This window comes from Aethina tumida, chromosome 4 (assembly GCF_024364675.1).
Source record: "Aethina tumida isolate Nest 87 chromosome 4, icAetTumi1.1, whole genome shotgun sequence".
Lineage (NCBI taxonomy): Eukaryota > Metazoa > Arthropoda > Insecta > Coleoptera > Nitidulidae > Aethina > Aethina tumida.
This window is the reverse complement of record NC_065438.1, coordinates 26,030,586-26,044,398: the sequence shown is the minus strand read 5'-3', so window position 1 is coordinate 26,044,398 and position 13,813 is coordinate 26,030,586. Positions and strand designations below refer to the sequence as shown.

General features: G+C 30.7%; 1 protein-coding gene across 1 annotated transcript in view; it reads right to left on the bottom strand.

Annotated features, from left to right (window-relative positions):
• LOC109596052 (uncharacterized) overlaps positions 1-13,813 on the bottom strand; it is a 58,712-nt gene that overhangs the window by 27,915 nt on the left and 16,984 nt on the right. Inside the window, exon 2 of the mRNA XM_020011507.2 lies at positions 3,364-5,865. Within this exon, the coding sequence (XP_019867066.2) occupies positions 3,364-5,815 (2,452 nt within the window). The 5' untranslated portion in view covers positions 5,816-5,865. The remainder of the gene's footprint in view (positions 1-3,363; positions 5,866-13,813) is intronic.

Here is a 13,813-nt window from a genome sequence, read left to right as displayed (position 1 = left end):
ACACTCGATAGTAATTTAATCAAGTAAATCAAGTAAATAATATTGGCACAGAGCCGATATATCGGAGTTCCAATGGCAGATAACGAAAGTGATGTTGGAATCATTTAATTTTGTATTTTATAGAATAAACTAGCAAGAAATTTAATCAAGTAAAATGCTTTGGCAGAGAACCAATATATCAGCGTACCAATGGAAGGCCGTGGTGGACATTTTGAGCCAACAACGCTGAGTCGATGTGCCGGTGTGAGGCCTAAAATCGACTCATATTGTAATTGATTTAGTACTACTATTATTATTAATAAAAGACTTCTCTTTAAAAAAACATTGAAATATATATTTAAATATATCCAGAAGTTGAAATATAATTAACGATCAAATTATCAAAATCATTCTGTAGTTTATAAATTTGTTTCTTAATTAGAACGCAAATTGCAATTGAAATGGGATTAGCTCCGTGAATCCCACATATTTATATTTAGAACACACTTCATGTGTCAATTTAGTCAATCAAACGAAATTATACGAGAACCATTTGATAAACGATTTATTTTTGTTTATTTTCATTCCTTCTCAGCAAAGGATAAATGGGCGTACTAATTTAATATCAAAGCTGTAGTAATTCCCGTAGTATGAGGTATGTAGGAATTCCTTCTAGTATTTGTGAAAATTTTTAATAAGTTAATCGTAATAATTTTTTAATATTTAAATTTCAAACATTTTGTATATAATTTGGTATGATCTATCCTAAAATAACATATCCTACATTCGTGAGAAAAGCTGCACGCTGCACTTTGCCAAAACGAGTTAACAATTATATGGGAATATCGGACTCTATGGGTTAATTTCGAGGTGAGAAAAGCTGCACCCCGCACTTCGCCAAAACGGCATAACAATGAATGTGACTAATTTTGGGCTCAAAAAATAACCGCTTTTTTATTTTTAAAGTGTAGCTTTACCATAAAGTTAGACCCCGCTCTGAGTTTCAAGGGCTGGGGCTATTGAATCCAAAATTTTTACATTTTTACAAAAATTCCTCTTTTCCTTTCTTTTTTATATGGGCTCCATGAATGGTCAAAAGAAAAAAAATGTAGTTCGAAAAATAATGGGTGCTGTTCTCATTCACATTAAACGATTATTTCTGGCAATTTCGAAGTGTTCTTAGTACTGAAATATAGGCGTTTTTATGAGCTAATTTAGGTCCAAAAGTAAAAATTTTGTGTAAGCTGTCTATTTATTGAAATTATGCGGTTCAATACAGTGAATTAGAAATAAACTAAGTATATAAAACTTAATTGTTTTAAATAATGTTATATAATAATATTAGTGTAGTAGACAATAGGGCGAGAAAAAGAGAAGAAACCCCAGGATATCTATACTAGTGTAACAGTTAGAATAAGTTATTATATTGAACTATAGGTAGATATTTTAGGACAATATATAGTAAATTTAAACACAAATGCACCACAAGTTATGGAAATATGAGAAAAGAACTACTTATTTACTTACTATCTAATCCCAAATTTTGTCAAACTATGCTTTTTATGTTATTTCTAATTCTACCATTTGCCTTTTTACTACGTTACAGTTAAAACATTTTTTATGTCACAAATGGTGTGTCAAATGCTATAATTCGTGAAAATTTGCAAATAAACCCGTCATTAAACTGTCCCGAAAAGTTTAACAAATGGATTCTACATGAATTAAGTAAGGATAACAAAATTAGGCTTTGACAATTGAAAATTCTCCCCTTGCACGCAACATATGTGAGCCTTTTATTGATCGTATTGTTATATACGACGAAAAATGAGTTATTTACGACAGTTCTTGCTGGTCTGAATAACGTGTTAAAACTGATAAACCTTATGGAAGAGTACTTGAAATCTCTTAATATAAGAAAGATTTTGAAAAGTTTATCATGGACAGGTCAAATGGTCAATGAAACTATAAATATACTGCTAGAAAATTGACCAAGTTAATGAAAAACTTGCTCAAAGAGGAGTTTCTCATGACAAAACAAGACCATACATCTTATTAGAGTCTCGAAAGAAGAATCATAATATTAAATTAGAAGCCTACACTGTCGATCATATATAGAGTAACAAATAAAAAACAATCATTTTATTAAAAGAACTATTCTTTTTAATTCAAATTAATTTTATGATTATTAAATATTTAAACATTTCTTACATTCCTTTAGATACGGATATCTTTATTTACATAGTTTTCATATAACTTTTTATTTCGAACAGGGTTCATAAGAACAGGAACCAAACAATACAGTTGAATTTATAATTTATTTCTGTATCCATTAATCGATACAAATTAAAGAACAAATTGTAGAAAAATTCCGGAATGGTAAAAAGCAGAGTAAAATTGCAGCCGATTTGAATATAAACAAGTTGATCATTTCGAGGACGATTTTCAATTTTAACAGAAAGGCCTACACTGGAAAGACTTCCCAAAATTGATGTAAAGAGCAAGACTGACAGAACCGTGGATAACACGACCCTTTTATCAGCGCATCCCTTATAAATCAAGAAATAAACTAAGTCACTGTGTCGGTGAGTGCCACAAAATGAAGACTAAAAGAAACTGGTCTCTATGGTAGAAAATCAGCAAATAGAGCGGCGAAACTACTTTTTGCAAGAGAACATGTGAACTGGAGAAACAATTTTGTTTTCCAATGAGAGTCGGTTCCCATTAATACAATCTGTTGGCATTTTATGGGTGAGAAGACCAATTTATGAAAGGTATAATCCCAAGTATTCTAGACTTACTGATGAAGGATGCATTATGATTTAGGGATGTTTTACCAGGTTTGGCATGGGCCTGCCGGTTAAGATAGACGGGATAATGGATCGTTTCGTGATTCTGGTGAATCATATGCTTCCATTGGCCGATAATAACATGAGTTTAGGTTGAACCTTCCAGTACAATAACGATCCGAAACCCAGAAGTTAATTAGAGAATGGATCGCTTCTCAAGGAGTACGTGTAATGTCTTGGACAGCACAAAGGCCAGACCTCAATCCAACTGAAAACCCTTAGGATGAAATTGATCGAAAAATCCATTCAAAAAGAACTTAAATTTAAAAATAGATAGGTTTAATCGAAAAATTGTGAAATTGAAAGCCTACGTTCCGGATTAAATGGCTATATTTGGTTTAATTTATAAGTTATTATATGAATAGATGATTCAGATTGGAATGATTGGTCGGTAATAAAATAAAAAGAATAAAGAGAATAGGACAGATTCAAAGATCTTGACCAATTACACTGAAAGTTTTATGTATTCAGTGAGTTAAAAGAACGCGTAATTTTTACAGTAATCTTGTGATTAAAACGAAAAATAAATATTACTTACCACGTCTTTTCCTCCTGGACTTCGCCCCGAACGGTCTATATTTGCACTTTTTCCTGGCCAACATCCACGTCCAATCACCACCGCACTCCAAAATATGCCTGTGCAACTCGCCCAGACTATTGCACTGTTTCCCACACTTGGAACACATACGCGCATCACTCCTCTTCCACACCTTGCACTGCACACTATCCTCCACGACCCCCACTTTCCCCAAGCCCGGAATGCTGAGGTGCCTGTACAGCTCGCTCTGGTTCCCTACCAGCTCGTAGTGCTGCACCCACACGTTCTGGTGATAAACGCTCTTGTGCTCCAGCAGCTGCTTCATGTTGGAGATTTTCTTACCGCAGGCCGCACATAAGTACATCCGCGTACGCGCCCACTCCCCGGTCAACTCCACCAACTCGTCTTTCTCGCGTACACTGTTCGTAGGTAATTCGTAGTTTTCGGTTTCCTGCGACGAGCAGATCAGTGCGATTTTGTCGGATTTGTCGACGTCTCCGTCGACCGGCAGCGAGGACGTTTTCCTGAGGTTTAAGTAGCTTGGGATCTCCCTCACTTCGGAGTCGGCGGTTGAGGTCGAGGCAATGCCAGGTTCGAGCTTTGGTGTGATGTCGCAAATGCTGTAAACCTTGTTAAGTATCTCGTTTAGCACCTGTCGCACCTCTGAAAACGTTTCGCGGCTGATGCTCTCCGAGGAGTTGGAGTTGAGCTTGTCCAAAGCCGCCTGTTTCGTGGCCTCTTCTCTGAGATCTTCGAAAGGTCCTCTCCTGTCCAATATCCTGTTCAACTCCTCCTTGCGAATTTTGTTTTTGTATTCCTCGCCGTTGGTGTACTCTAAGATTTCCTTGGCACTTTTCTTGTCGTCGACGATTTGCTGCTGTCTTTTCTTGATCACCAGCTGGGTCCACATGTCCAGCTTGCTGAGGTCACGGTTCTCCTTGTGTTCGAGGATGCTCGCTTGGTATTTACGTCTGGTCACGTACTTGTAACTGGTAACCTCGTCCTTGATCTTGGTTTGGTTTTTCTTTTTCGACGGCTTCGACCCGTACTCGATCTGCGACTCGAAGTCCTCGCCGAATTGGGAGTTCAGCGACAGAGCTGCGACGGGCGTCACCGCGTTCAACGACAGTTCACAACCATAGTTTTCGGAGCTGGGATTTTGTACTTCTTGTTGGGTCTTTTCAAAATTCGAGATGCGACTTTCGGACTCCTCGTTCTTGAACAGCTTACCATCGATGTGGTGGAGCAGGTTCTCTTGGATATTGCACTTGATTCGGTTGAAGAACGCCTTGTCGAACACATCGTCGAACGTTAAGGAACTAATTTTTAAATTATCAATGGAATGGTCCGTTATCTTTTTCACGCGGAAGAAGCTGTCGAATTCGGGATACGGGTTGACGCACGGCACATTCGATTTGTTGGTTTTGTCGGCCGCTTTGGTGGTTGCGGGAGGCTCCGCCTGTTTTTGTTTGCGATCCGATTGTTTCGTCCGTCGTATTTTGGTTTTTTCGGGCGGCACCTTGGCCTGGAGCCTCGTGCTCCGCTTGATGGCTATCCGAGATGATTTGACCGCGAACTTTTTGTTACGGAGGTCTTTGAATTTGGTGTTCTTCCTGCCGGTGGCGGGTACTTTGGATTTTTCCGGCTGCATCGGCGATTCGGTTTGTTTTAAGCGGCTCCTGGTGACCTTCTGCGGTATGACCTCCTCGGGTGGATCTTCGGTGAGGTTCAGCTTGGCTGTTTCTGGTGTGGTGACGACGGTCTGCGGATGATTGGAAGCATTGTGTTCTGTTAGCTGGATGGTGTTGAGGAATCGTTCCTCGCAAGGCGTACAGGCGTAGTACTTGTTAGAGTGTTCGGTGGTTAAATGTTGAAAGAGATCCTTGAGGGTGTGCTCGGTATTGTTGAGCTTATCACAGTGTACACAGGGTGTTGCGGTGAGCATCTGACGCGGCGACACCCGACGATTTTGTTTGGCCGAATGGCACCTGTCCACGTGCTTCTGACGGAGATTGGCGCTGACGAACGTACGATCACAGTAGAGGCAAATCAGTTTTCGCGACGGATTCTGTTTGAACTTGGGGTCGGTCGCGTCCCCGTCCGACGGGGGTCGTGCACCCGGCACCTTATCCAACGTGGCACCGTCACCATCAGACGCACTTTTGTCGACGGCGACGTCGACATCGGCGCCGGCCGGCGATGAGTCGCCGCCATCGTCTTCGGGAGTTAGGGCCGTCGCGGCTGTGGCATCGTTCTCCGTGGACATTTTCGGTTCGATAACGGCCGACGCGGAGGGCAGAACAACATCAGCTGTTCCCTTGCAGTCGGACTTACACTGGGCCGGAGCGGGCGCCGTAACGGGACTGGATGGATCATTGCGGATGCCGTTGGTTTGTTGCTGCGTGAGAGCGGCTTTTTCATTTCGATCTCTGTAGGAACCACTATTCACCATGCTGCCTTGTGTGTCGCTGTTTGCTCTTCCGATGCGGTTCAAGCCTGGAACTGGATAGAGAAAAAAAAAACTCTCGTCAGTATTTCATTATAATGTTCCTATTATCGCGTTCGGCCGCACCGATTTGGAAATTTGTTATAGCGTAACGGCGGCCACGGAGCATGGAATTAAGCGCGGACATTTCGAGCGTTATGTAACAGGCGCGTCGAGGAAAATGGTCGCGTACACGTACAGAAGGCGGCCATTCGACGGTCACTTTCGAGCCAAATCAGACGTATAATATTGTTCAACGATACAACAAGCTGATAAATAACACATTTTCGATTGATTTGAGATTAGGAATAATTTTGAGCTTGCCATATTGTTATGCATGAAAAATATCACATACATGCTGCTGACATTTAAAACTGTAAAATCAGTAACACATTTAACAGAATTATTCATTATTATCAGATAATTATTACCTAAATTTTCACTTTGTATTAGGATATATTTCAAAAAAATTTTATCTCCCACAATATATAAAAATGTCATGATCAAAATGTCAAATGCGTGAACAAACAAATGATTTTAACATATTATTCTGAATAGAATTTTGTTTCTGTTGAATGAAGTTTAAAAGCCGATTGCAAATACCCAAACCATACAAATATTACTGTAAATGAATGTATAATAAAATTTAATTTATAAAACGGATAAAATAAATATTTGGTAATATTATATCCAAATACAGTTGAATTTCGATAACACGAATCATGATTTGTCACAAAAAATCGAGTTTTTAAATAAAATGCATACACAGAAAGTTATGAATGTGGATTTATCATGTAGTTAAGTATGCTTTAATCTAGATATTACAAAATATACTGCAAAAGTACACTATGAAAAATTTTAAAACTTATTAAAGATGTATTACTTAATACATATTACAATATTATTATTATTATTTTTATTATTATGTATTATATTATATAAAAATATTATTTTAATGCACAAGTAAACAGCTCTTTATGTTTGACAAAAGCATTTATATTTTCATTTTCATAATAATCTACGATTAAACCATTCCAGCATAACTTTGTTGATTTTTTCAATCTTAGGTTTCCTCACACGAAGCCTAGTAGCGAAATATAAACATTATCATTGTAGAGGTTGTCTTTAAAACATTTAATTGGAAAAACTAAAATAAATGTACTTCCGTTTAGAATTTAGGTTGTGGTAATCATATAAACACCATAAAGTAAATTATTAGGAGTTTCCGGCATTATCTGTTCGATTATGTGTATCAAGAGAAACTAAATCAAGAACATATTGAAAATATCCAAATACCATGAACTTTATAGTACATAAATAAGAAATTTTCATCTTTTCTGAAGAATACTTCTATTTCATAAAATCGTAATCCAAATATTTTTGTTATTAGATAGATAATAGAAAAAAAAGTGTTAAAAAATTCGAATTGTAAACTGTAGCTGTTATATATTAAATAAGTTATACAATCTATAAAATAAAATGAGGAAAAATATGATGTACGTAATTTAATTAACAGTTAGCAACGTGAGAGAAACTAAACATTTATTTGACATGTAGAATTTCGTTTGTAACCAACGTGATTAAAAACCAATAAAAATATTAAAAAACCTCGAATTTTATTTTAAATGAACAAGAATTTTTACATTTATTGTGAAGAACATTTTTACAATAATTTATTCTAAAGAATATTTCTAAAAAGCATTCACAAAATCGTCCCCCTAATATTTAATATTATATTGGTAGTTTAAACAATAAAGAAACTGAATAATTTATAAAACGGGGAAAAATAAATATCAATTAATATACGCAAATATATCAGACTAAAGTAAAATATTATTAAAGTTGAATCGTAATTCGAAAAAAATAGTTGTATGCTATTATGCTATTAGGTATCATCATTGCAGTTGTTATCTATTAAATAAATAAATTACGAAATCTAAAAATCAAAAGGTGGAAAAATATTATATACATATTTAAATAATTAAAATTTTAACAATAGGAGAAACTGAAACATTAAAAATATCTAAATCTTGCTCATTATGAATAGAAAATAATTTACTAAAAGTTAAAAAATCATATCTTTTTTAATCAAATATTAATATTAGAAAAAATATGTACAAAACAAAGAAAAATATTAATAAAACAGCTGTAAATATTGGGCTATTATTTGTAAAATATATCATTAAGTTTCAGTTCTTTCGCCACTATGATTGTTATTTATTAATTAATTATCAAAGTAAGAAAATATAAAGGAGAACTGAAGCACACAGAATCTCATGATATTCGCGCAAAATAAATACATTTTAGCAATTAGCAACACGGGGAAACTGGCTTTCATAAATGGAGGACGACAGAACATAAAACGGTACTTAAAATTTAGTCAAATGCCCGATTTAAAACAATCTCCCCATTATTTGAACAGACTCATCGTATTTTAAGCCGTAGATAACTTTCCGAATATTGTTATCTACGTTTGACATTAACCTTTATCTGTTCCATATGAGCAAGTAGCCTCCTTATCAAGTGAACACAAACAATAAATATAAACCGAAGGGAATGATGATAATACGCGCGTTTCGTTGTCGCACGTCCCGCTGAAAATATCGAACCTCCGATCGTTTTCGATACTAACAGGGTTTCCGTATTGATTTACGAATGCATGTCCCGCAAATGTACAAGCATAAATTGGATGTCGTTCGTGATATCGGGAAGATGTACAAGCATATTACGAATTCTAATAATACCTTGTTTTATGGTTCTGTGCAAAGAGCATCACAGACATATATATATATATATATACATTCATGTTTTTGAAATAATGAAATATCTAAAATAATAAAATATTAAATTCACGTTTAGAAATATCGATTACTTAAATAAACCTAACTGATTCACCTAACTTGTTAATGAATCAGTTTATCAGAAATTTTCGTTGCAACTGTAGAACGTACGTTGCGTGATATTATCCATTTTTTTCAAATATTTTCAATGGATGTCATTTCCGGGTTCAACCGGATGTGATATTAAACTTGTTTCTCATTTGGAACGTTATAAATATTATTAGATATTTCAGTACGTAATATTCTAAAGATTTTTCGTTTTTCAAAAAAAAAAAAATATTGAAAAATATCGTTCAATCCTCAAAATACATTTATTATAAATAAATGTTTTTTATAGTAAAAAATTACATTTACCAATACACATTTTTATATAAACTATCAAAGAAGATAAAAATTTTGATAGAAAAAATACTATTTTTCAATTTTATTTTTAATTTCGTTAACACTCTAGCCAAACATTTATGTCAATATTCATCACTTACTCCATCGATTTTTCACACATGACGTGACTGTCTAAAATGTCTCCATTACTAGCAATGTTGCAAAATTAATTTTTAGTATATTAGTATTTCAAATTTAGTAACCATAAAAATAAAGAGCATACTTTTTCTCCCAATTAATATGCTGTACCATATCCTGTAGTTAAAAACTTATTTTAACGTTATAAATATTATATAAAAATTCTGGACATATTTAATTTTGAAGTGTCTTCCTATGTTTATGTCTTTGATATAATTAAATTTTATAAATAATTGTCTCATATAAAGAGACTAATTAAATTGTCAGTATTACCAACAACCAATATTAAAAATTACATTATTCAATGGATATTGAAAATATTCCAAAATATGAAATAGAAATAAGAAAATCAACATTTAAAACCTTTTTAATTTTTTTATAAAAATATACAAACATATTTGAAATTTCATTGCAAAATGTCAATGATTTTTTTAATCCCAAAGTATATTTTGTACAAACAAATAACTTTGTTTATAATAAAAAATTTCAATTACTAGTACATATTTTTAAGTTAATATTCAGAGAACCAGAGAAATTTTGATAGAAGTAATATGTTTTTACAACAATTTAATAACACCCTGTCGCAATTACTACCCCATACATTTTTGTCAATAAAATTAGGTATTCCGTTAATTTTTTTATAAATATATTTATATATATTTTCCAAAAAGTTTTAATCTAAACTAAACTAAAATGTCTATATATTTCTAACAACTGTAATGTTCATTCAAAAATTTATAATATACCAAAATATAAAACATTCTCTTTAATATTTCTGTTTATTCTTTCCAATTTGAAATAAAACCCACATTTCTATTTGTAAAATTTTGTCAACAAAACTTAAATTTTTACTGTTATAATATTATGAAATATCAATTAGTTTATTAAACCCCAATTACATTTTTGAACATAAACTTCTATTGCTGATTTTAACAATTTTTTTTCCGTTTTAAATGTCCAAACTGTTTTATTTCAATTGAAATAATCAAAAAATACGAGGTGTCACAGAAAATGTGAAATTTAAATTTCACACCAAACCTAATATTATCTTTTATTCTATTTATTTTTCATTCCACTCTCATTTCCGATAATAACGATGGTTTACTGTCAGATATTTTAATACTTTTATATTTTTGCAGTCTTCGAAAAATTATAAAACTATTACATTTTGAACACTTTTCCTATCTTCCTGTCAATTTATTTATATTATTTTTTTTTTAATTTTAGCAACAAGGAGTAACTAAAAGGTCTGTTTTACCAAGTTAATAGAAAAGATAATAATTATTAATTAATTAATAAAAGAGTAATCCACCAAAATCTATTAATATTAGTCCAAAATTCAAAATATTAAACAGAGTTTTAATTTAAACGAATTTTACATACCAATAATTTTTTTACTTCAAATTTTCATATCATTCGTAAAATTTTATTCCGTACTGATCTTTTGATATTGAGCTCAGCTGTAGCTGATTTACAGAGGTGTTTTTGCGTTTTCGTTTAATTTTTTTACTATTTCATATACCAATAATTAACTTATTTCAAATGGGAACGTCATAAAATTTCTATATTAGTCTCAATTTATTCTCTATTGAATTATTTTGGTATATCCTATATCTTAAACAAATATTTGGAGATATTTCTAAAAATATGAAAAATTTTTTGTAATATCTCGTCAATTTTTCATTTAATATGAGTATGCTACAACGAAAAGAGAGAAAAATCGTATATTCGCTGTATATTTTGAAAATTTTATTGTCATTCCATTTGAAATAAGCAGATTATCGACATTTAAAATTATAAAAAATTAACGGAAATACCATACGTCCTAAAATACAATGGAATAGTTAAGAAACTCGATAATATTTTAAAATTAGAGTAAAAATATATGATTTTCAATATAATTTTGAAAAAAATTTAAAACGTCAATATTTTTTTAAAATATTAAATATATCAAAAATATTAAAATTGCAATAGGTTTGTTTATAAGGTAGCACATTTGAAAATAAAAAAAAATCATAAATAAAATCACTATATGTTACAACAAGAGTTATAAATTCATATTTATTTTAGTTCTCTACTAACCTATACATACATGCATATAAGTCATATTTGCAGATTTAGTTGGAGATTTGATTTAATTTTAACCAAAACACTTTTATTCACCACAAGAATTTTAACTGCAACATTTCGTTGTACATAATACTATTACATAAATATTATATACGTTAAATTATATTGGTTCTAGAAAAACAAATAATGTTAGTTACTAGTTTCACCTCTAGATATATTCTAAAGAACAAATCAGTTTAAAAATTGAACTATCATGTAACTATGGTATATTTTTGTCACCAATAATATATCTTTTATTTATTACAATAATTTCAAATCTATTATGAACGATTAGGTAATGTACACAAACAGCATTTTGCTGATAATATTCGTGTAACGTACATTTCACCCCATATTAAACATTTGCAATTGCACACGTGTCCTTTCATTTCAACGTATCCATTTCCCATTGGTCTTTCCGTTAACGTACAAAACGAACTAAGGTATAATAAGTATAATGGGCACCCGGATCACTATACAAACCGTAATTTACTTGTTAAAGGTCTGCGGACTGCAGACACTAATTACTATCGCTTTATTATATGTCGGGTTATTACAATAAATTTGTAAATAATTATTCATTTGGTATTTCGTATGATTTTCTAAACAATAATACAATATACAATAAGATTTATTAAAGTCGTTAATAGTAAGTTATTACTAATGAATAACAAATAACTAATGAGAATATTTAAAATTTTCTTATTTGATTCTACTTCATACTATTTGATCAAATATTCCCATAACACAGATTACAATATAATCTGTGTAGATAATTGTAATAACTTAAGTCTGTCATTTTTATTGATAAATATTTGACCTAAATTTAAATAATCATTTTCTATTAAACCCCTCAAATATAACAATAACGATAAGGCATTGTTCATTGTTTTACTTTGATAAAACCCGTTTGAATTAAATTGATAGATATCTAAAATATTCATTTGTCATTTCGTAATGCTATTATTATTAATCATTTACACTAAAGATACATATTTAAAATCTGATTCATAAATTGATATTATCTAACTCAATATAACCTATTTATATGTATAAACAGTAATTCAAATTATAAATGTGCAGTCAAAGTTTCAATAATAGTACAAACTTCATCATGCGACTTTTACTAGAATTTTTAAACAAAAAATTAATTATAATCAAAGTATCGAAAATTTATTCAATTTTCAATATTAATTTCCACAAAATTTATACAATTTTCATAACAATTCGTTTACAAAGGTTTATTTGAATGCACAATTTAAATCGGTAATCAGAGTTTTAACAGATCTTTTTCAATTTTTAAAAGTCTCACCAACCTATTTATTTATATTTTTTATGGTCTCTCCATTAATTTTCACAAAATATATACAATTTTCATGAAAATTCGTTTTTCCAATTTAAAGATGTAATAAGTTTTCTCAATTTTCATGTTTTTATAAAGGTTTATATAGATATTCAATCAAGTGTCAGTAATTAATATGTGGAAAATAATTGAGAATAAATCAACAATTGACTGTTATAAAAATATCCAATCAATAAGAAATTTGTTAAATTTATTACATTAATTAATCTAAAAGGAAGATTATAATATATGTATAAGAATTATACAATTATCATTAAAAGTCGTTTGGAAAAGGTTTATCGGGATTTTAAATTTAAATATGTGATCAGTTAATAAAATAAAATTAATATAATGTGGAAATATAAGTGATTAAAATAATAGATTTGCTGTTAAAAATATTCATTAAATGATAAATTTTAATGCGTTGTATGAAAGTTAATTAAATTAATTAAACTGAAACGAGGACTTTCAATTTTTAAAACTGTCACCTACGTGCAAAATTTTAATATATTAATTTTCACAATAAATATTACAATGTTCATTCAAACTCATTTACAAAGTTTTTCCTAAATGATCAATTGAATTATGTAATCAGAGTTATAAAAACAATATAATATGCAAATAATTATGTTAAATTAAGAGATTTATAAAAATTTACGTGAAATTTCGGTTAAGTATGTAATCATATTTAATAAATTAGTATAATTTGGAAAATAATTAGGAATAAATCAATATATCAACTATTAAAACTATTTAAACTCACCCACATATAAAACTTTAATCATAACTTTGTTTTAATGTTAACAAATATTCAATTAGTGAGAAATATTTAGTGCATTATTTGAAAAATAATAAAATTTTTAGAATAATTATGTAGTTACATTAAAAAAAGTCATAATTTGGCTTACTACTACGAAATCAGAACTTAAAGATAAATTAATGAGTATTAATTTCACAACTAAAATTTGATTGTATTATTAATTTCATATTTTATTACGTACAATTTTATTCATGGAAATAATTTTTATTAAATAGGTTTAATTTGTAAAATAATAAAATCAATTAAATTGAAAAGAAAACTATGAATTTTTAAAAATTCAGTTACATTAAAAAAAGTCATAATTTGACTTACTACTACGAAATCAGAATTTAAAA